The sequence below is a fragment of the Olea europaea genome, unplaced genomic scaffold (genome assembly GCF_002742605.1).
Source record: "Olea europaea var. sylvestris unplaced genomic scaffold, O_europaea_v1 scaffold1959, whole genome shotgun sequence".
Lineage (NCBI taxonomy): Eukaryota > Viridiplantae > Streptophyta > Magnoliopsida > Lamiales > Oleaceae > Olea > Olea europaea.
In genome coordinates, this window is record NW_019237435.1 from 126,824 (window position 1) to 149,057 (window position 22,234).

The 22,234-nt window shown below is 33.7% G+C and overlaps 3 protein-coding genes across 3 annotated transcripts; 1 reads left to right on the forward strand and 2 right to left on the reverse strand.

Moving 5' to 3' along the window:
• Positions 1-7,570: 7,570 nt before the first annotated feature.
• LOC111379258 (ER membrane protein complex subunit 4-like) lies at positions 7,571-12,622 on the reverse strand. Its single transcript, XM_023002608.1, has 6 exons — positions 12,299-12,622; positions 12,128-12,184; positions 9,553-9,706; positions 9,069-9,166; positions 8,905-8,970; positions 7,571-7,932 (listed from the first exon to the last, which is right to left on the reverse strand). The coding sequence occupies exons 1-6, from the start codon at positions 12,425-12,427 to the stop codon at positions 7,894-7,896; spliced, it is 543 nt and encodes a 180-aa protein (XP_022858376.1). The 5' UTR covers positions 12,428-12,622; the 3' UTR covers positions 7,571-7,893.
• Positions 12,623-13,828: 1,206 nt separating this feature from the next.
• LOC111379259 (zinc finger CCCH domain-containing protein 22) lies at positions 13,829-18,269 on the forward strand. Its single transcript, XM_023002609.1, has 4 exons — positions 13,829-14,009; positions 14,856-15,164; positions 16,596-16,656; positions 17,093-18,269. The coding sequence occupies exons 1-4, from the start codon at positions 13,881-13,883 to the stop codon at positions 18,082-18,084; spliced, it is 1,491 nt and encodes a 496-aa protein (XP_022858377.1). The 5' UTR covers positions 13,829-13,880; the 3' UTR covers positions 18,085-18,269.
• Positions 18,270-18,401: 132 nt separating this feature from the next.
• LOC111379253 (premnaspirodiene oxygenase-like) lies at positions 18,402-20,414 on the reverse strand. Its single transcript, XM_023002603.1, has 2 exons — positions 19,493-20,414; positions 18,402-19,094 (listed from the first exon to the last, which is right to left on the reverse strand). Exons 1-2 carry the CDS (start codon positions 20,384-20,386, stop codon positions 18,402-18,404), a joined length of 1,587 nt encoding a protein of 528 aa, XP_022858371.1. The 5' UTR covers positions 20,387-20,414.
• Positions 20,415-22,234: the final 1,820 nt, after the last annotated feature.

A 22,234-nucleotide genomic window follows, 5' to 3' on the forward strand; every position in this document is an offset into this window, starting at 1 on the left:
ATTCCTCCTGGTTCCTCGGTTCTTCATTAACAACTCCAATTGGTTGAGAACCAACTCTTTCCTGTATGACAGGAACTGGAACTACAACTTGATTAGGTTCAACAAGAATTTCTCTCAATGTGGAACTCCCACTATCTCCAAAATCGTTCTCCAGAAACTTAGTAGTAATGGACTCCACAATTCTAGTGCCGCAATTTGGACAGTAAAACTTATATCCCTTTGATCTATCCGGATACCCAATAAAGTAGCCAGGAGTTGATTTAGGGTCTAATTTCTTTTCAAATGGATTATAAATCCTAACCTCAGCTGGGCATCCCCAAACTTTAAAGTGAGCCATACTTGGCTTACGTCCTGTCCATAATTCAAAAGGTATCTTTGTAACAACTTTACTTGGAACTCTGTTCAAAATATACATAGCTATTTTCAAGGCTTCACCCCACAAATATTCAAGCAAATTTGTTCTACTTATCATACTTCTAACCATATCTTTTAGAGTTTGATTACGTCTTTCAGAAACACCATTCTGCTCAGGTGTCCCTGGCATGGTGTATTGGGGCACTATTCCACACTCTTGTAAAAATTTTGCAAAATCACCCATATTTTGACCAGACTCGTCATATTTCCCATAGTACTCACCACCTCGATCAGATCTTACAACTTTGATACTTTTCCCACATTGTTTCTCTACTTCCAGTTTGAAAGCTTTGAATTTCTCAAGTGCATGTGATTTGTCATTAATCAAATAAACATATCCATATCGTGAGAAATCATCAATGAAAGTTATGAAATATTTATTCCCACATATAGTAGAAAGCAAATGTCCACTGATATCAATGTGAATTAAGTCCAAAATTTCATTACTCCTAGTCGAACCCTTCCTCATAGACTCAGTTAACTTTCCTCTTATACAATCTATACAGGTGTCAAAATCGGAGAAGTCTAAGGAAGGATCTCATCTTTTACTAATCTTTCCATTCTATCCTTAGAAATATGACCCAATCGCTTATGCCACAACATAGAGGATGATTCACGAATTAAAGCCCTTTTCTTTGATACATTTGTAACACACTAGACATCACCAAAAGAAGCCAAAGATAATTTATATAAATCATCACATAAAATGTCATTTCCAATCAAATGAGAATCATTAAATAACTTAATCATTCCATTACCAAAAATAAATGTAAGACCACAAGTATCAAGTTTTGGTATAGAAATTAAATTCCGTCTCATCTGCAGTACATAAACTGTATTTTCCAAAATAAGATAAAAATCAGACTCCAAAGTTAACTTCACTACTCCTATGAATTCAACATTCACTTGGAATCCATTTGCAACACTCAAGCTTACTTCATTCTCACTTGGCCTCCGTTTGCTTATGAACCCCTGCAAGGAATTCGCAATATGAAAACTAGCTCCCGAGTCTAACCACCAAGAATTCAAAGGTACATCTACTAAAGAAGACTCAAAACAAACTAAGGCCAAGGGAATACCTGAAGAACTCTTCTTCTTTTCCAACCAAGTCTTGAACTTAAAACAGTCTTTCTGCCAGTGACCCTTCTTTTTACAGAACTTGCATTGATCATTTTTCTTTATAACTGCTTTAGGACCACTAAAATTTTTATTCTGTTGACTTCGGTAAGACTTATTACCCTTACGAAACTTAGGTTTATGATTATGAGAAGGCCCCTTATTCTGTGATGGCTGAAAAGTTAATTGCACAGTTTCAACAGTTTCACTATGCATCCTATACTCTTCTTGGGCACACACTGCTATGAGGTCATTCAAATTCCACTTATACCGCTAAGCATTGTAAGCAACTTTAAACTGATTAAACTTGTTAGGAAGGCTATTCAAAACATGATAGACCAGGAAAGGCTCCGCAATGGGAATGTCAAGAGCTTTTAGCTTAGATGATATATTTATCATTTTCATGACATGTTCCCTAACACCACTTGTGCCTTCATATTTCATGCTCATCAATTTATCCATCAGATCCCCAGTTTCGACTTTATCAGACTCAATAAATTTTTCTCCTATGGCATCCATAAAACTTTTGGCATTTTCATTATCAGGGATGACACCTAGAATGGAATCAGATATCGATCGCTTAATGATTTTCAAACACAGTTTGTTAGCCCTTTCCCACTTTTCATGCTCGGCTATATATTCAATGGTACTTTTATCTGTGGGTTTTTCAAACTTTTTCTCCATTGCAAAATCCAAATCCAAAAGACTAAGTGCTATTTCTACGTCTCGTTTCCATCTTACATAGTTATTCCCAGTCAATGTTTCAATAGCAGACAATTGATTCGAAAGAGATGAGGCATTATAAACTGTGGAAACATAAAATATCACTCTTAATATCATCCAAACTTAATGCATGCAATCAAATGATGATGAAATATCCAACTAATTAATATGGGCAATTAATTAGATAATTCGTAATTTAAATCGAAACATATGAATTTTATTACGGTAAGAGCCTAGGTGCATCATCATAAAGTCACTTTTGGGTTGACAATACAACATGCTATAAGGTACTCTTAAAACACATCACGTAGTTAGTTAACAAAATTACATCAGTTTTCGAAATAACCAACACCTTTGGGCAGAAGGAAATTTCTAAACCAAAATAAGTTCGTTAACTTTCTCATGCCATTTTCCAAAAATATTACATATAATAACACCTTTAGGCAAGATATTATATGCAATAAATCAAAAGTTGTTGGTCAAAAATATATGTATTTTTATTGTAGAGAAAATTGAATAAATAATAATGAGTGTGCCACTTTGGCAGCTACCACCCATTTTTATTTTAAAATATTTCTCTCATAGTGGGAAAATAAGAATAGTTTCAATGCCCATGAGAATTCAATCACAAAATAATAATTATATAATAAATCATAATTATTAATCGATAAACAAAATTTATATGTGATTTGGAGACAAAATTGGCAACAAAATTCAATATTTCAATATTATAAAAATTGAAATTTAAACACGCAAACAAAAAAATTAAAAAAAATGACAACATTTAAATACATAATCATTTTAATGAAATAATACAAAAAGTCGTCAACTAAACTATTATTATTATTTAATATATTCCAAATGAGTCAATTATCAAATAAAAATTTTTAACTGTGTCAAAATTAAAATTTAGGGTCAGAACTTTATAAGTTCAAATTAAGAGCCCCTTATTGAAAATTACATTTTAACCCTAAATTAAAATCAGGTCCTTCAATTGCATAAATTATATGACAGGCCCTCCTTATATAATTTACAAAACCTAACCCTCAATCTGTAATTGTAAACAGGGGCTTGAAAATCGAATATTTACAACAGGAGCCCCGTCTCCCCTTAGACCTGTTAACGCAATTTTTTTTTCTGTGGCGCCGGTAGTACCCGGCGCTGCTACCACAGCAGCAGTCGGAGGCGATTCTGGGCGGCGCTGCTGCCTGAAACGCAGCAACAGTGTTCGTCCCAAATTTTTTTTTTTTTTTTTTAAACATTGGGCAGATTTTGCATTTAATGTTGGGCAGATTTTTGGAAAAGCAATCAAAACTAAAATAAATTGTAAATGATAAATTCAAGCAGACAAAGCAAAGCGGGAATATTGGAATGGCTACTGGGTTTCCTTTTGATAGTAAAACATTGGGCAATTAATATTCAACTGCAAAAAGAAAAACCTGAATTCTTGGCTTCTTCAGGATAACAAAAATTTCAATGAAAAGGAAATTATATAGACATGCAAACACATACAGAGAGAGACCTTGAAGAAGTGAGAAAATTGTGGGTCTTGCAGTGCCATTTAGAAAAATAATGAAGGGAAGAGAAGAGGCGGTTCAGCTGTTTGAGGGAGGCAGAGAGAAAACCAAGTTTCAGCTTTTGCAAGTGGGTTTTGTTGATTAGGGGAAAGCCATGGGTGATTTTGGATTTCTTTTCTTATATCTATACAATGAATGAACACGCATATGCACAGAACACGTGAAATCAATTTCAATTTTTTTTTTTTTTTGAAAACTTAACAATTCCAAAAACTTGAATTGACGGGTAGCGGATTTAGAATTATTCACTCAGAGAGAGAATATTATTTTAATGACGGATTCTGATCTTAGCATTAGATTCTGATACCAATTGTTGAATTTAATTTATAATCATGCTAAGAATCGAGAATCATCAAATAATAAATTAATAAATCAAATTCATACCTGCGGAAGCCATTGTTGACATGAATAATAGTTATAATAGCGGTCAAGATCTTCCCCTCCTTGCTCCTCACAAAGTAAAAGCTATCAATGGGGCAAGCTAATGAAAAACATATGGAGAGGAGGGGGGACCTAACCTTTATATATAGGAAATAATTCGAGTCATCCCATTACGACTAGAATTCTAATTAGGGTTTATTTCCGACCCACATACTTTAAATTACCACATCAAATTAATTACAACCCGTAAGGTGTAAAAAGCCCAATTGATCAATTAATAAATTTGGCCCAAACACAAATATCATTATGAGCCATATATCTAACCCGTAAAATTTTACAATCGAATGTGAAGCCCACATATGAAATTATTAATTATTCCAACATTTTGAACCTGAAAGATTTAGCAAAGTTTCGATTAACTACAAAGGAAATGACTTTGAGTTAATACCATTTGGTTCTGGCAGGAGGATTTGTCCGGGAATTTCATTTGTCGTAGCCAGTCTCGAGCTGATTTTAGCTCGACTCCTCTATCACTTCGACTGGAAACTTCCGGATGGCATTACCCCGGAAAATTTTGACATGAACGAGAACTATGGTGCAACAGTTGGGAGAAAAAACAGTTTGTGTTTGGTCACCAAGTCTTATCGTCCATAAGATGGATGAAGCTAATGACACAGGAAATGTAAAATTAACTATCTTAGGGTAAATTCATAGCCCAATTGTCACACTGGAAACTGGAGCAGATGGTTGGAGCATGTTTTTGCATAATATGTGCGCTTGTTTATTTACTTTCTTTGCTAATAAGAAGAGTTTGCAAATCACATTTGTATGAAGCATGTAACTTTGTTGAAATAAAATTTGATATATTTTGGAGTTTCTCAAAATATTGATTGATTTTTCGGTATTATGTGCAAATCATTGTGAATATCGATTGTGCTTTGTCTTTTTTTTTTTTTTTTTTTTTTTTTTTTTTTTTTTTTTTTTTTTGCTATGTTTATATGAATGAAATGACTAAGAATCGCTTCCAAATATTATTTTTAATTGATTTGAACACAAGACAATTATCAAAAATCAAAGTGTGTCCTGAAATGTGCTTTACTCAGTAAAGTTTAGCCGTCATTGCCCACTCTTGATTAAAAACTCGTCAACTCTCAAAATGAAATCGAAATCATGGTCGTAAAATCGTTGGTTCAGGTCCTTGTAGACCCATCAATATATTTGTTTTAAACCAAACGGTTTAGTTTAAATTTCTAGAGCTAAAAAACATTTAAAATCAAAACCAACTGTTTGTATACAATAAATATAAGTTTAACCAACAATGGTAGCCAATTGAACGCTTCGTTAAAGAAACTCGTGAACAATTAACATTTTCGCTCGTACTTTTAACATTAATACTTATATTTTTAACATTAATACGTATATGTACAAGAAACACGTGAACAATTAACATTTTCACTCGTACTTCATATATTAATTTGTACATGTATAAAGAACCCATCAATGAACTCAATAAAAGTATAATTATCTTTCATTTCCTTTTATTCTTATTTTGCTCTATTTGGCTTTCTTAGCAGTTTTCCTTATTGTTAATACATACGATTAATTGAACTTCAAGATATTATCAGTGGCTTCGAGAACCAATATTTGAATTTTTTTTTTTAAATTCTAGTTATGGGTTTTTGTTCTGCCAGTTGAATAATTATCCATATCAAAATTTTTATTAATATGTACTAGATTTCAGAGAACGATATGCAGTGGAAGCCAATTTTGATTTCTTTTAGCTTGAGACCATTACATTAGTGTTCTAATATTTATAATAGAAAGTTCAATTCAAACATTATATTGAAATTTTAGACAAATATAGTTATGTTCAAGTTGTTTTAAAATATTTAAATTTTATTTCTCGCTAGGTAAATTGTGGTTTAAAATCAAACCAAACTGCAATTTGATTTGGTTTCAAAAGTAAAATGGATTGGTTTTTAAATAGGTCAAAAATCGTTCAAGCTAAACCGTGTAAACACCTAATTATGACAATAAGAAAAAGGGCCACAAAATCACATACTTCTCACATTACATCTATAGTTGTCAGGACACGAAGAATATCTAGAAACCTATTCGAAATTTCATAAATTAATTTGCCATATAAAATTTTCTAAAATTAGAAAATAGCATAATTATAAGAAATCTAATTAATTGAGCTCCAAAAGTTTGTTTTATTATTATTATTATTATTTTTTTTTTTTGAAAAATGTATATTATGTATGTAGCAATGTTTTATTTTAATACCTTGACTCCAGACTTTCTTCTTCCCCACAAGGCGAATTCTAGAGGAAGATGCATAAATTATTCATTTGTGGAATTTTTAAGTTCGAAAAGTTCAATCATTTTCCGCAATCAAGGAGGAACAAGTATCAAATCTCGTTGCCTATATTCGATCTTCATAAGGATTAGTGATTACAATAAAACTGGCTGCATTGGGTCATATGGGCCTTGTGCTACTAGGGGCACCACATGGCACCCCCTATAAGTATGGGGATTGTAGCCTGTACAACCAGCGAAGTCCTAGTGATTAATGATAATACTACATGTATACTTCAAAGTGTACACACGGGTTTACACCCTTCCCCTCGCATGGAGGGGGCTCACGCATAATTTATTGTATGTGTGCCCCTCTATGAGGAGGGATGTAAATCCGCATGTAAACTATTACTTACATGTAGTATCACCCTATAATTAATCTGATAATCTGTAACAGGTACAATAATTTGCAGGGCTGCAGTTGGTAGAAGATGTACGGTTCAAGAAACTTTATCAAGATTGGCAATGGAAGCCATGGCATTTGCAGGAATTTTTTTAATGCCAAAAAGATTTTCTCCTTCACTGAAATTACTCGATTCCCCTTTCTGGGTTGAAATGAAAATTACTTGCGTTAATCAACGAGCACAAACTGAATCAAATAAACTTGACAAGGACGAGCAATCTGAAGAAGATTTTAGCTCGACTCCTCCCCTAATTCGATAGGAAGCTTCCGGACGGTATCCGTATGGAAAAATTTGACATGACTGACAACTTTGGTGCGGTTGGGAGAAAAAAGTGCTTGTGCTTGATTCCCATGTCTTAACTTGAGTAATGCTATTCATAAATAGCGACTACAATAGTCATCCCGTGGGTCAATTTGTTATCGAAGGATTAACTTGTTATTTGAGGCAACAAAATTACAAAATATTAATGTCGCAAATAACAAGCTACCACATGAGATGTTGCGTAGGACAGCTGCCATAGTCGTTGACTACAAATACAATTATTCCTTGTCTTCCATCAGATGAATGAATGTAAGTGTGTTTATTAATCCAAGATCATAGATCAGAAGCACAGAACAGAGTAGTCATGTAGTAAATCTTCAAACCGATAAGTTCATAATAATTCATATTGCAATCCAGCTAAATCTTAAATTCTGAAGGTCAACTTAGACATGATAACAAATCGTGGCCACAGATTTCTGGCCAACAGAAATGGAGAGCCATCCACAATTTATAGAACAGGAACAAGAAATACGTGTCACCCTAAATTATATAAAAAAAAAATTATTTTAATCACCAATAAGAACAGCGGAAATCATCCTGCTTCGAAATTCTCATTCCATCCATCAAAATTTTCGAAATTGCATTTCCATGGAAAGGAGTTACTGAAGAGGAATACCTCCACCAGAAAACTCGACCTCCTGAAAAGAAAAGGAACAAGAAAGAAACACTTGAAGTCAAATTGGATTTCTGTTAGACAATATCTTGTTATATAAGTATGATTTCGAAAATTATGAAGTTTAATGTCTCTGCAACTTCTGTCAATGTCCACGACTACAATTTTCTTTTCTCAAAATCCTTTTAACATGCAGTGAGAGCAATGGAAGTACATTAACAAAATATAGCAAAGCAGCTGAAATATTGTAAAAGGTAAACGAATATTGATCAAGTTGAGGAGCCGAGTAAGAACTTTTATTGCATGAAGAACTGACTCTCAACTCTAGCTCTTTATAGTCTTTTTTCTACGGAATTCCTAGAAAAGGTGATTTCACTATATTTCTGACCAGGCACGGGCCCTATCATAGAAAAGAAACTATCGATTTTTCCACAATGCATTCTTTTCCTATTCCTTCTACGCCACAGGTTTAAAACCAAAAAAGACTTGTTTTTTTCTCAAGAACTTTTATTGCATGAAGAACTGACTTTCTCGACCCTAGCCTACTAGAGGATTTTCACCACATATCGAGACAACACACAGGTGCAAAAGAAATTGTTTATTCTCAAGTCATTAACGCCCTTCATTTTCTCTTCAAAACAATATAACTTTTCACTAAATTAAGCAACACAGGCTTCATATTTGTTAGTGTTACTTGAAAATCATGATCAGCACAGCCTCACCATTCCAGTCCTATATGAGTAGTCTCATGAAAAAACTTTTGGTCGTTAAAATTGATTGTAAATTGAAGCTTGATTTCTTCAGAATGGATACGCTTAAGGTGTAATTCTTGAATACTATAGTTATCATGAACTCGCTTAGTAACAACGTGTTATAAATAAGTTGAGCTCAACAGCGATTCAAATATATATGCTCAGAATTGGGTCTCTCTAAAAATGCAGAGACTTCCTGTGATAATAAATGAAATTCAAGTCTACATGGGAGTTATCGACCAAACCTGAGCAGGAGGCAAGGATGAGACCCAGTCTGATACATGAGTTGGAAGAAGACCCAATGTATTAAGCTGCCACAACAAGTAAAATTTCGTAAGCTTTAGAAATGCTTTACAATTCTATGCTAAGCATTACAATGGCTTCTACAGAGTTAAAAAAGGGACCAAACCTTCCAAACCCCCATTCCTAATCCAACCAAATTAAGAGCAATGAAGACTAATTTTGGCAGTAGGAGATCCACTTTATTGTCCTTGTAAGGCTCGAAAACTACAAATCGAAGATGAAAAAATGGCATCAGAAGCTAGCAGAACATGTAACTATGTAACTACATACAAAATTGAACCAGTTAGCTCATAAATCAGCAAGAAAATAAACTTCCTAGAAAGAAATGGCAGGTAAATCATATTACATAAACAAATAGTGGATAGTCTAAAGAAGTGTTCAGCCAAGCACAACAAAGAGGTAACGGCAGCCACTTAAATCACTAAATTGATCAAAATACTTACGTATACAACTAAACATGGACCCAAAATAAATGGGAGGAAAAGCAAGAAAACAGTATAAACTTGCACTGCCATAGTTCTACGAAGTTACAAATTCCAGCATAAAAATGGCCATAAAACAAAAAGTTATGGCGTGAAAATGGGGCTCACCTTTCCCAACCCCTCGAAGAGCATTTATCGGCTGCCAAAGAGCTGAAAAAGTGATACCGATGCTAAAGAGATGAACTGTACTTCCAGACATCCACATCATGAAACCCATCATGAACAAGTTCTTAAAAGGTGCTTGTGCAACTTCCCATGCTTTCTGTTATGTAAAATAAACATGTAAGTGATCGTGTAGAGATCAAAGATTTCAAGACTCGAAATTTTAAGCAGGAATCTAGAATAGGAGCCAACAACAATTGGGATCATATAGGGAGCAGATAGGATCTTTTAGAAGTTGCATGTCTCCACCACAAATATAGTAGATTTTCGTATAGCATTAGAAAAATATGATTCCACCTCCAACCACCAAGCCATGAATCATTGAATCTACCAATGGCCAAAAGGATATAATTATCTTTCTAAGTATTTATCACTTGATGGGCTGAAGGAAAAACCTGCAACCCAAGCCCCATAATTAGACTGATTGCAGCAAACATTGATAAGTGTGTTTTATACACTTATTTAGCTCACAAAACATGAATATTTGTTGGCAAGTATGTTGGAATATGGTTTAACTCTATACAAATCATGTTTTGCAGGATAACAATGATGAATATGGTGAAATTTAGGAAACACAAGCAAAAATGGGCCAAAATAGAAGAAAATCAAAGTTCAAGAACCAAAATGCAAATAGCCAAAAGATAACCCAGAAGACAAAATGAAGATATGAAAGAGTTGAAGACCAATTTAGCGAAAACATGAAGTATTGGAAGAATAAAAAGTGAGAAAAGAGATCAAGAAACAAGAAAACGGAGTTTGAGGACCAAAACGCAAAGAATAAAATAGTATAGCATAGTTATTTTCACCATGCAATCGCATGGCATGGTTCAGGGAAGTCCAAGGTTGAAGTTCATTGAACCATGTTATAGCACCAAAGGAAAAATTCTGGTTTCCACGTACAACTCTTATGGAAACATGATTTGGGACGTATTTTAAAGACCTAGGGCCGTCCACAAGTAGTTTACCATGCATTATAACACATTCTAAGAGATTTTGGAGCATATAAGAAGGCAAGAAACATGAAGATCGATTCCAAGACGCGAAGATTCAATTCAAGATATATTTGGGTGATGTTGATTCTTCAATATTTCTTTAGTTCTCTTCACCCTAACACGCTAGACTAGATTTCTTTGTGTGAGAAGAACGATGAATTGTGTAATATGAGTTTTAAATCTTTAGTTTTACATATTTGACATTGAAAGCACGTTTTTGGATATTGAATGATTTATATGAATTTCTTTTATCCACAATTATTGTGCATGATAGTTGTATAATGTGATTGCTTATTTTATGCATTCGAAAGAAAGAAAATAGGCTCTATGTGATATAAATCGCCATAGGGTCTGATAGAGAATACAAATATACAGCTATGCCTTATGTGAAATTTTAAATGTTTATAAAAATTCATGCACTCTTGTACATTCGCATCCGTCATAGAAATAAAGTCGGACCATATATGAGAGTAGGTTTAACATTACTCAAGAGAGATTGTTAGATAAAATAGGAACATTAATTCTTCAAAATTCAACCATGTTGTCAATGTGTAGAACTAAGGATAAAAAGAATTATTACATGGAAATTTACAATCATAGTGTGTTTGTCGTTCATTAGAACACATCAATTTTTATTTAGCATAATTTGCATATAGTTATTTAAATTCACCCATAATTGCATAAGTTGCTTACTTTAGTTATAATTTCGTCACAAACAATCACATCTTATTATTCTTATTTCGGTTAATGTCATCATAATTAAAATCGAATTCAATCAATCTCTGTGGATGATACTCGAATTCAAATCTACTTTATTATTTTTTAACAAATCGTACACTTTCGATGGTTTTACAAAAGATAATTTCGTGAATAAGCATAAGGTCAGTCTCCTTCAAAATCACTAGTGAGACAGTTGAGACTTGTCCTTTCTATTTATAATCTTCCTACAACAGTTGGGAGCTTGGAACACTATAATGCCACAATAAGTTTTCATAAATGGTTGATGTTTATGGAAAATGAAAAGAAAGATTTTTTTATTTTTGGTAAACTCTTTCCACAAAGAACACAGTAAAAAGTAATCAACAACTGTGCCTTTTGATGGTACTTATCAGCATAGAATGAAGGTCATCCTATCCAAGGTTGTCATTTCTGAGTCAGATTGTAAACAAGAACAAAAAAGGGAAAAAAAATTGAATTACGCAACATTTTAAATGATTAACATAATAATCTAACAGAAGTTGTACTTGACCAGACTTGGGAGATAGGGATTCCAGAGACCATCCATGTATCCAACATAATTGTCAGCCAAGAAACTAAGAAAAAGGTGAACAATAATCCTCAATTATTTCTCTGCTCTCTCCCCCTACAGACTTGTAATCCAGCTTCAACGGTAAAAGAACACAAGTAAAGCTCAATCACTAACTCACAACATCTTCTGTCAACATTATAATTCCAATTCCTAACTTAGAATTGTACAGCCTAACAATATTATCAAATCAAATCAAATTATTATGAGGAAAAAAAAATACCTGGGATTTCCAGTTAGCTTCAGCATCTTTCTTTTGTTTATTAACCAATAAATCATCCTGCAAATAAACAAAAAATAGTAATAAAACCTAATTACAAAAAAGTCAAACCCAAAATTCTCTTCATTCTACATATCCCATGAAGGCATTAACACACCAAATCACACAAATAACCTGGTCGTGAGCGCCACGGGTGAATCCAGGTGGATCCGGGATGTCACGGGAAGAAGGGGAACTGGAATTATCGGTGAATTCCACGGCCCATCGGCGGCCAGAGCCCATTACTGCTTTTCCCTTGTCCATTTTTATGGGTAATTCAAGATTGTACACAGTCAGCGTGATTATACGGTTAAAATGGATTTGTGGATTTGTAATCTGGCGGACACAGATTGGCCGATGAATTTGCGTTTATGTGTCTACTGCCGGCAGCAGAACACAAGATTTTATCGTGAAGTACCTGTATTTTAGTACTTCTGTACTTGGAGGTGATCTTTTGAATTATATTTATTGTTATAAAAATTTATATTTACTGTATTCATTATTTTAAAATGAAAAAATAATATCCATTAATATTACAAAATAAGAATAGTACATATAATAAAAAGAGGAATGCTACAAATATTCCTCTCACATTCAAGGATGTGACCTACAATCTAAATAATTGCGAGCCCCACATTTTATGAGAGGACTGTGAAAAAAAGTGTACAGCACTACAACAATGTTGTCCACTTAACATTTTTGTAATAAAATTATCTAAAAAAAACTTTAATTACATACTCATTTACGTTTCTCAATTGTTTTTGAAATATCAATAAAACTTTGGATAGGAAACAAATTAATTAAGATTAAAATTAATATTTTAATTATAAGTAATTAGAGAAGGTAAATTAGAATCTTAGAAGCTACCAAGAATACGCGGTTCAGGAGTGGTGAAAAGATATGTATCTCATTTAATGTGTAGTTGAAAATGATTTAGAAAAAAAAATTAATTGTAAAAATTATATGTTAAATAAGATTTTTATCAAATCGAATTGATTTTAGAAAATTATATAACTATAAATTAAAAAACTTGACATTGATGTTTTGAAGACGGCTCGGAATATGAATCTTTGAATATGTGAAAACAGTCACCCCAAACCAATTGGAACAAGGCGAAGAATTGGTAATTTTGACATAAATTGAACAATTTTAATTGTGAATCTACTCGTTCTTAAATAATTTTAATGGGTTTTAAATTTTTAATTTTTAACCTATATTCAAATTGATTTTCAATTTTTTCAATTAAACTAGTCGATTTAATCCGATTTTTATAACGTTGTTCCTAAGTTAAAATTGATCATTTTATTTGGTTTGAACAATCAGTTTGTCTTTGATTGTCAACTAAATTGCATCTAGCCAATGCAAAAGTTACACTTCTAAATATTTTTTAAACAATTGATTATATAGAATATGCTATCGACAAGATAAAAAAGTGATAGCTCGAGAATGACAATAGAGAAGGCAAAATGTTATGCTCTCATTGAGAATTAGAATGAAAATAGAAAAATAAATGGGGACCTGGCTTGACGCCATTCCACCGGGACATATATACATAATTGATTATGTTAATAAAATATTGGAGATGAATTTGAAACTTCATAAGTAATTTGAGGATAAATAGTGCAATTTTTCCTTCCCAAACAGCCTCGTTAAAGTCGCGTTATCCATTCATTCCAATTGGTAAAATCGCTCTCTCCTTCACACACACAGGACAGCCATGGCGGATGAGGAGGAAGAGAGGGTTCTGGAAGAACAGTTGGACCTCCAGCTAAAAGAACAGAGGGATTCTCTGAATGCCATCGATGATGCACTATCCGTCGATCCCTCTAACCCCGAACTCCAATCGGTGGGTGCCTCTACCTATGTGTACATTATGTATGTACATGGGGATGCATACAGGTTTATTTATCTACTGGATTCTTTAATGCATTTCATGAAAAAAAATTCTTTGGAGTATTTGTGATAAATGTTAGCTACACTGTTACTATTTTAGAAAGGCTAATTGGAATTTTTGCTCTTCGATTTGGGTTTTTATATTTTTTTTAATTAAGAATTTTACCTGCTGATAGATTCTTATTTACGTTTTACTGTGATGTAATTGTAACTTGAATTAGCCCCTGTTTGATCCCCCTTTTTCGGTTTTGTAACAGTGAATTTTTTGGAGAATGTGTGGTTAAAGGTAGCCAGGGTTTACAATCAAAATTATTTTATTTGGAGGATGTGTGGTTGAAAATGAGTTTGAAAAAATATGAGTTTTTTAAAAATGGGGCTCAAACAGGGGCTTAGTAAAATTCATAAAAATATAGAATTTTGGTTTTAGAGAATATTGCAGTAATATTTTCTCAGTTTTAGGGCAATAATTATTAAGTACCTGTTTATTCTCATTGAGTGTTTATTTTTGCACAAATTATGATATGGAATGGCATACAGTTGAAATGAAGTATAAAGGGTTGAAAAGTAAAAGGATGGTGGATTCCGTGATTGTCAAGGAAGTATTATGTTTTCAATTTGAGCATGCATAGAGTTTTCTTTGCCTTAGCGAGCTATACTAAGTTTAATTGCTTTGGGGCATGTAGAAGCTAAATGTTGCTTATAATGATTGAATTATGGAATTCTCTTACATAATATTATATGTTGCTTGTGTATGTTCTCTGGTGAATCCTTGAGGCTCATTAATGCTATATTCTGTTAGGTTTATGATGAGCTTGTTCAGGCCATCAAAGATGCTGAGGAAGGGCTCTTTCACCTAAAACGTGCAAGGTTGTTACGAGAGGCAGATTATGTTCTTCAAGATTCTCTGCATCCTGATGATGTCATAGTGAACTCTCTTGATGCAAGAGATGTTGAAGCTGAGCCACTGGTGGATCAAAGTAACTCTATTGGATCAAGATGTAGATTCCGGCATACTGATGGACGATGGTACAATGGTATCATTGTTGCATTGGAAGGCTCTGAATCTGCAAAAATTTCTTTCCTCACCCCAACATCTGAAAGCATGCTGGTGGGTACAAGTACATCTTAATCTTCTTTATAGCAGTTACCTTTTACTATTATAATTTCTTCTCGCAATTTTTTTGGCTAAAATTTATTTGCTCGCTCCAGCTTCTGAAAGCTTGTTGTGGGGTATATCTGATTCTTTCTTTATGGAAGTTACCTTTTTACTCTCTTAATAACTGCTCTCAATTTTTATTGAGCAGTTGAGCCTTCCCATTTTTATTTCTTTAATATGCAAGATCCATAAAAGGACCCAGGTTTGAGTTTGTCTGCTTTAGCTTTGAGGGCTGAGACTTAAGTTTTTCTTAGAGTTGGACAATATGTCCTCTATCTTCTATGGTATAAGCTTATATCCGAGAAACATTCCTCCAAATAGTGATTAAAAATGTGGAACACTTGGCCTAATAGAGCATTAGGTCTACTGGCTCTATGTCTATCTTTTGAACCTAATAGAATACGTTGACGTGGAATATTCTTTGAAGTCCCTTGTTTGAGTTTCGTAAGATTATAGAATCTTTATTCTGAGCCTTTAAGTTGACCAATGGCCAAGTGTATTGAGATAAATCTGGCATGGCTCTTCCTAGAAATTTTTAATTCCTTATTCTATTACAAAGACATTGCATCTGTTTTATGTTAGCAATACAGGAAAATGTAAAACTGTGAAGTGGGGGTGCGTCGGAGGGCTTAAGAAATGTTTATTGAGGTTGCTTGTATTAGAACCATAAATGGTTGTCTTGTTTTTTCTTGATTAGATTCAACTAACTGATATGCAAACTGAACTAGTCGCTATCTGTAGACCTATTTGACAGCGTTCCACCTGTAAAGCTGAAAAAAGAAAAAAAATGAAAATTATGTATGAAAGACCAACCAGGTTGGAGATGAGATCAGCAATCATTGGAGCTATAACCAGTAGAACAAGGTGAACGTTGCTGTATCCATGCTTTTGTTATTGAAAGGTGTCCTTGAACTTGGTAAACAAACCGGGTTCATTATTTGATCTCATCAGATGTCAACTCCAACCATTGTTTGAAGAGGGAGATTCTATCTCTTTCCATAATCCTTTCAGTATTTTTGTCACACTAGTTTGACCACAAAATTTCTCTAGAAAGAAGATGTGGGAACTTCAGGAGTTACTAATTTTTTTTATCCGAAAAGTTGTCTCTTGAAAATTTTTGTTTTCGCTCCATTACAATTTTGTGTACTATCATTTATTTTTAAAAAAAAATGTTCTGTATTTTCATCAAATATTATATTCTATCTGTTCTATAAGTGATACTATTCTGTTTCTGTTTGTAAACCGAGGAACTTTACAAAGCTCTATGTCCTTAAATCACTCGAGTATTGGTATCCTTGATTTTTTCTTCTTTCTAAATTTATATGAATGAATACACTGGATTTGGTTAGATTGTCTTACTAATTCTAGACCACCCAAGTGCAGATGTGCAAGTTCTTTCTACAGCAACGATGTCGATTTGGTAGTAATTGCCGCTTATCACATGGTATGTAAAGTACCACAAATTGCGAAGCATAGACCTTAGAGATGATTTTGGATGACTTTCACTGCCCCTGCCCCTTTTTGTGTCTCTTTTGTAATTAAAATGGATGCATGGCATTAGGTAATGGGGGGTTCATCTTTTTAGTCGCTGTAAAAGGAAGAGCTTCTGCTAAATTAATTTTGATTTCCTAAAATCTTTTGCGGAACCACCTAAAAGAATGAATTGGAGTTCCAACTTTAGTCTTTAACCAGCTCTATGTAGTTTGAGTAATTTCATTTGTAATGCAATCTACATCTCTTCCTTCCATTTTCTATCTGTTGTTGTCTTTGCTCTTCTTAGTACGAGGCCGATTCTAAACAATATCAGCTTTTACATCATTGATCTCACAATTTTGTCATTTATGTTGAACTCGATTGATGTCGAATTGTGTTTTCTTCAGGGATTGATGTCCCATTATCTGCATTAAAGAAGTATAGTGCGACAACTTGGGGGCAATCACTGGTGGGTTCCAGCATTTTGGCCCTTGCAGATTGTAAATCTGGCATCTGGAGAGAAGCTGAACTTGAATCATGGGATGAGAAACTCAAAATGGGGGAAGTTATTTTTCGAGATGATGGAAGTTCTGCAAAGCTTGGAACTGAAGCTATTACATTGTCCAAATATGCTCAGATGAGTGACGAAGATGAGAGTGACCTAGGTTCAGAGCAATCTGATTCAAGTGACTATGAAGAAGATAGTTCACAAGGATTAGGGTTTTTAGAAAGCTCGACCATGCAAAGAGGAGTCCAGACTGAAACTACCATTTTTGCCAAGTGGGAGAATCACACCCGTGGCATCGCTTCCAAAATGATGGCAAATATGGGTTATCGTGAAGGGATGGGGTTAGGCGCATCCGGGCAGGGAATTGTGGATCCTGTTACTGTGAGAGTCCTTCCACCAAAGCAATCTCTTGATCATGCTGTGAATACTCTTGAATACGAAGAAAATAAAGATCATGGAGGGAAGAAACGTAGTCGAGGTGGGAAGAGGAAACGTGATAAGAAATTTGCAGCTGCATCTCGAGCTGCTAAAGAGGAAGAGGATTCAAAACCAGACGTCTTTTCTCTTATTAATACCCAGCTCGCAATGCATGGAAAGATACTACATGGTAAGTCAACGAAAACGCACCCGAATGTGCCAAATGGTGGAGGAAATATAGAGGGTAGACGGGCCCTTGTTGCCTATGACGACGAGATAAAGGATCTGAGGGTGCAAATTATGAGACTGGAAGAAATGGTGAGCCGAAACAGGAAAGAAAAGGTGGTGTATGACGCTGCGATGAGGAAACTGAATGAAACTCGGAAAGCTTTGGCCGATGCTGAGGCTGCTCAAGCATCTGCATCAAATGCAGTTGTCAGCAAAGAGAAAGAGAAGAAATGGCTAAAGTTTTGATGGTTAATTAGATTGTTGCGTATGCTCTTTTGGTTGTATTTTTATGTTATCTGATTATCTTCGCTTCTTTAATATGTAGGGTTTGTTATCTCACTTCACCTTCATTTGTTTAACTGTGTTGTGCACAAATATTGTTTTGCAGTCTTACTGAAGTAGTTCGATGAAAGGGAAGAAAATTATCCAAACATTTGTTATTTTATTTGAGTTTAGGTTTAAGCCTGACAAGAAAAATATTCTATGATAAGCAATTTATTTATATTAATATTAAAATTGACTAGTGAGGAACTTATTAATTATCTCAGACAATTAGGAAAATATCATAAAAGATAATCATTGACTTCAATTCTGTGCATTACTAATCTGATTAAATATGATAAAAAGATGTATGGTAGTTTGGTGTTTTGTTGTTGGGTGGGGGGGGGGGGGGTTAAAAAAAGAATTCTTCCAACGGCTGCACCAAAAACCTCAGTCATGTCCAATTCTTGAGGACTAATCCCTCCAGGAATTTTCCAGTCAAAGTGGTAGAGAAGTCGAGCTAAAGCAAGCTCGACGCTGGCTATGCCAAAGGAAATACCCGGACACATTCTTCTCCCTGCGCCAAATGGTATTAACTCGAAATGATTTCCCGTAAAATTAATGCTACTTTTGATGAATCTTTCCGGTTCAAAACTCTCAGGATTCTCCCAATAATTTGGATCCCTCCCTATTGCCCAGCAATTTGTTATGACGAATGTATTTATGGGTATTTGATACGAACCAATCTGACATTGTTCTCTACATTTTCTAGGTTTCAGCAGAGGACCAGGAGGGTGTAATCTTAATGTTTCTTTGACGACCATTTTAAGGTATTTCAGTGTCTGGATGTCATTTTCTTGTATTTTTGTCTTTCCCTTGAAGGCCTGTCTCACTTCAGCTTGTGCCTTCTCCATTGTTTTAGGGTTCTTCATTAGTTCTGACATGGCCCATTCGACTAGTGTTGTTGAAGTTTCAATTCCAGCTATAAACATTTCCTGCTCAGTCATCAATTTGGATGTCAAAAAAACATTATAGTGAGGGAATTTGGAGTTCGAGCATGTTGAAGACTTAAATTTAACTATATAAATGTGTTCACTATTTTAAAACATAAGCTTCTGGATTAGCACTTGACATGAAATTTAGAAAGGTATATGCTTCAACCTAACGTGAGTAGGCTATATTCAAGTCACCCTACCACCCATTTATGAAAACTATGCACATACCAAATTGTTTGAAAAAAATAAATAAATAAATCTATTTTCAAATGACGGGTTTTGAAGACAATATAGCCAATAAAAAAATCTAATCGAGTTCAAGAAAATATAATAGAGATAAAGGAACAAGTAAAAACGCAAACAAAAAAATATAGGAATCATATGGCAGATTTACTCACAAAGATATTTGCTTTGATGTTGTCCCTGTTGATAGATATCTGAAAATCATTGCTCTCCTTGAGCCTCAAAAAAACATCCAGCAAATCTTCCTCCAGTGGCTCATCCACCCTTGTTCTTATTCTGTCTGCTTCATGCTCTTGGATTATTCCCTCAAGAATATGATCAATTTTTTTATGCATTTTAATTAATTTTTTATCCAATCCAAATAAGAAATGAATTAATTTCATTGAAGGAAATATATCAGCAAAATTAAAAACTCCTGCATATGATGCTGATTCTCTTATAAGCAATATTAGTTTTTCTTGATCTTTGCATCTTCTCCCAACAGCAGCTCTACACACAATGGAACTTTGAGCTGATAAAACCATTTCAGTCAGATTTATAGGCTGTCCTAAACTGGATTGAATCGACAAGATGAGTCGAGAAATTTCTTCGTCCATTATACTGTAATATGACTGAACTTTCTTTGGACTTAAAAGTTCCAAAATGCATAGTTTTCTCATCTGCCTCCAGCTTTCGCCGTAGTGTGAACCTCCAACGGCCGAAAAGTTGTAAAATATGATCTTGTTGACCATCAAATCTGGTCTGTCTGAAAATGCAAGGCCATTCGTTTGTAAAACTTCTTGGGCTATTTGAGGAGATGATATTACAACCGTTGAAAGTTCACCAATTTGTAGGTGCATTATAGGACCATATTTTTGTGCTAATTTGTTGAGAGAATGATGGGGTAGTGAACCTATCAGTTGGTGCAAGTTTCCAATAAGAGGGATTTTCCATGGACCTGGAGGAAATTTTGAAGGAATTATGAATCTTTTGCTGTTGTTGAATAGCAAGAACAGGAAGGAAATTATGAAGGAAAATGCAGTGAGGGAAAAGGAAGATGGGATTTCCATTGGAGGGAAGATGGGATATTGGAGGCATATTGTGGCTATTAATTATATACAAAGAGTCAGATTTTTTTTTTTTTTTAGGAATAATGTTATTCGTAGTCAATTACTAAAACAGTCATCTTATGTGGCAGTTTATTATTTGATGCATTAGCTTGTTGTTTGAGACAATAGAATTACAGAAAATTAATGCTTCAAAATAACAGGATGTTCACATAACGTGACCACGGTAGTTTTTGCTATAAATTAAATTAGATTAAGTCTATGTTTGACTCATTACTTTTAGATGTTTATAAACACCTTGGTAAAAAATGCTTAGTCCTTGCTTAAGCCCCATTTTTTGGAAAAAAAAAATGCATTCTTAAACAGTGTCACACATTTTCAATAAAATAACATTACATACAAATTTGAAATTTCTTTCTTATTTTTTAATCACACATTTTTCATGAATACATTATTTAAGAATGCACTCACAAATACTACTCACTTTTCAACCAGTCATTTGCTAATGTTTATAAGCTCCCTTTTGTTAACACTTCGAAGTGTGGTCATGTTTTGTTTTCGCACAAAATACAAACAATTTCTCGAAAAGTTCTTCCTCTATTCGCTCTTATCTCTCTTCCTATCTTCCTTTCTATCTTCTTATACAGTTCTAATAATTGTTAATTACATACTATACGTTCTATCTTCTTATACAGTTCTAATAATTGCTATGTACATACTGCACCATCTATAATTGAAAGCGTTCAATACAAGACGAGATTTAATTTTCAAGGGCCACTCAACGAGTGCATTTTCAAATGGGGATATATTTTAAAAATAAAAATGAAAATAAAATATTTTAATCCAGATTTTAGTCTCAAAAGGTGGCTAGATTCGTATTATCTACAAGTCAAATAAAATTTATATTTTAAAAATAAAAATGAAAATAAAATATTTTAATCCAGATTTTAGTCTCAAAAGGTGGCTAGATTCGTATTATCTACAAAGTCAAATAAAATTTATATTTTTCCACGATCCATATAGCTAACTGCTTGCATGTTGCAATAATTCATTCTTTTTTTATTGAGTGAATCACGAGGGTTGAATTGATATACTCTTACTGATACGTGTAAATTAGATTATTATAAGATTATTAGGATTCATTTGACATAACTTTTGAGAAATCAAAAAACTATTTTAGGATCCATTTACTTAATTTTGTAGAAGTGATTTTTAGGTAAAACTGACTTAATGTGTCTTCCAAAAGAGGAAGTTCTTTTAGAAATTAGTTTCCAAATACTATTTAATGTACTCCCTTGAGGAGGTTCGGAAGTAAAAGTAGATGTGAAATCCGACCGAATTGGACCTTAGTCTTGTTTTCATTGGTTACTTGGTTTGATACAAGTTTTCGAATGGATTGAACTACAAATCATTACAAATAGCGTGTCAACTATTGAGAAGGATCAACGCATGTTAGGTTTGTCATTGACAATATTTGGTGATCAATTTAGTTTGGTCTATAAATGTGTTCGTTCATTCATTCTTTATTTTTATTTTATCATGATTGCATTAAATATTCCAGATACTACTATACCAAAAATTTAATAAAATAAGGAAAATTAATGAAAAAATTTTGAAAAATTAAAATATATGAAGAGCGATAAATGAGTACAAAATATTTTTCCTTTCAAGGCGCAATTTGAAAATAAAGAGTCTTTTAAATATGCTATTGAATGATATCAGCAAGGCCATTTGTTTGTAAAATTTCTTGGGCTACTTGAGGAGATGATATTACAACCGTTGAAAGTTCACTAATTTGTAGGTGCATTATAGGACCATATTTTTGTGCTAATTTGTTGAGAGAATGATGGG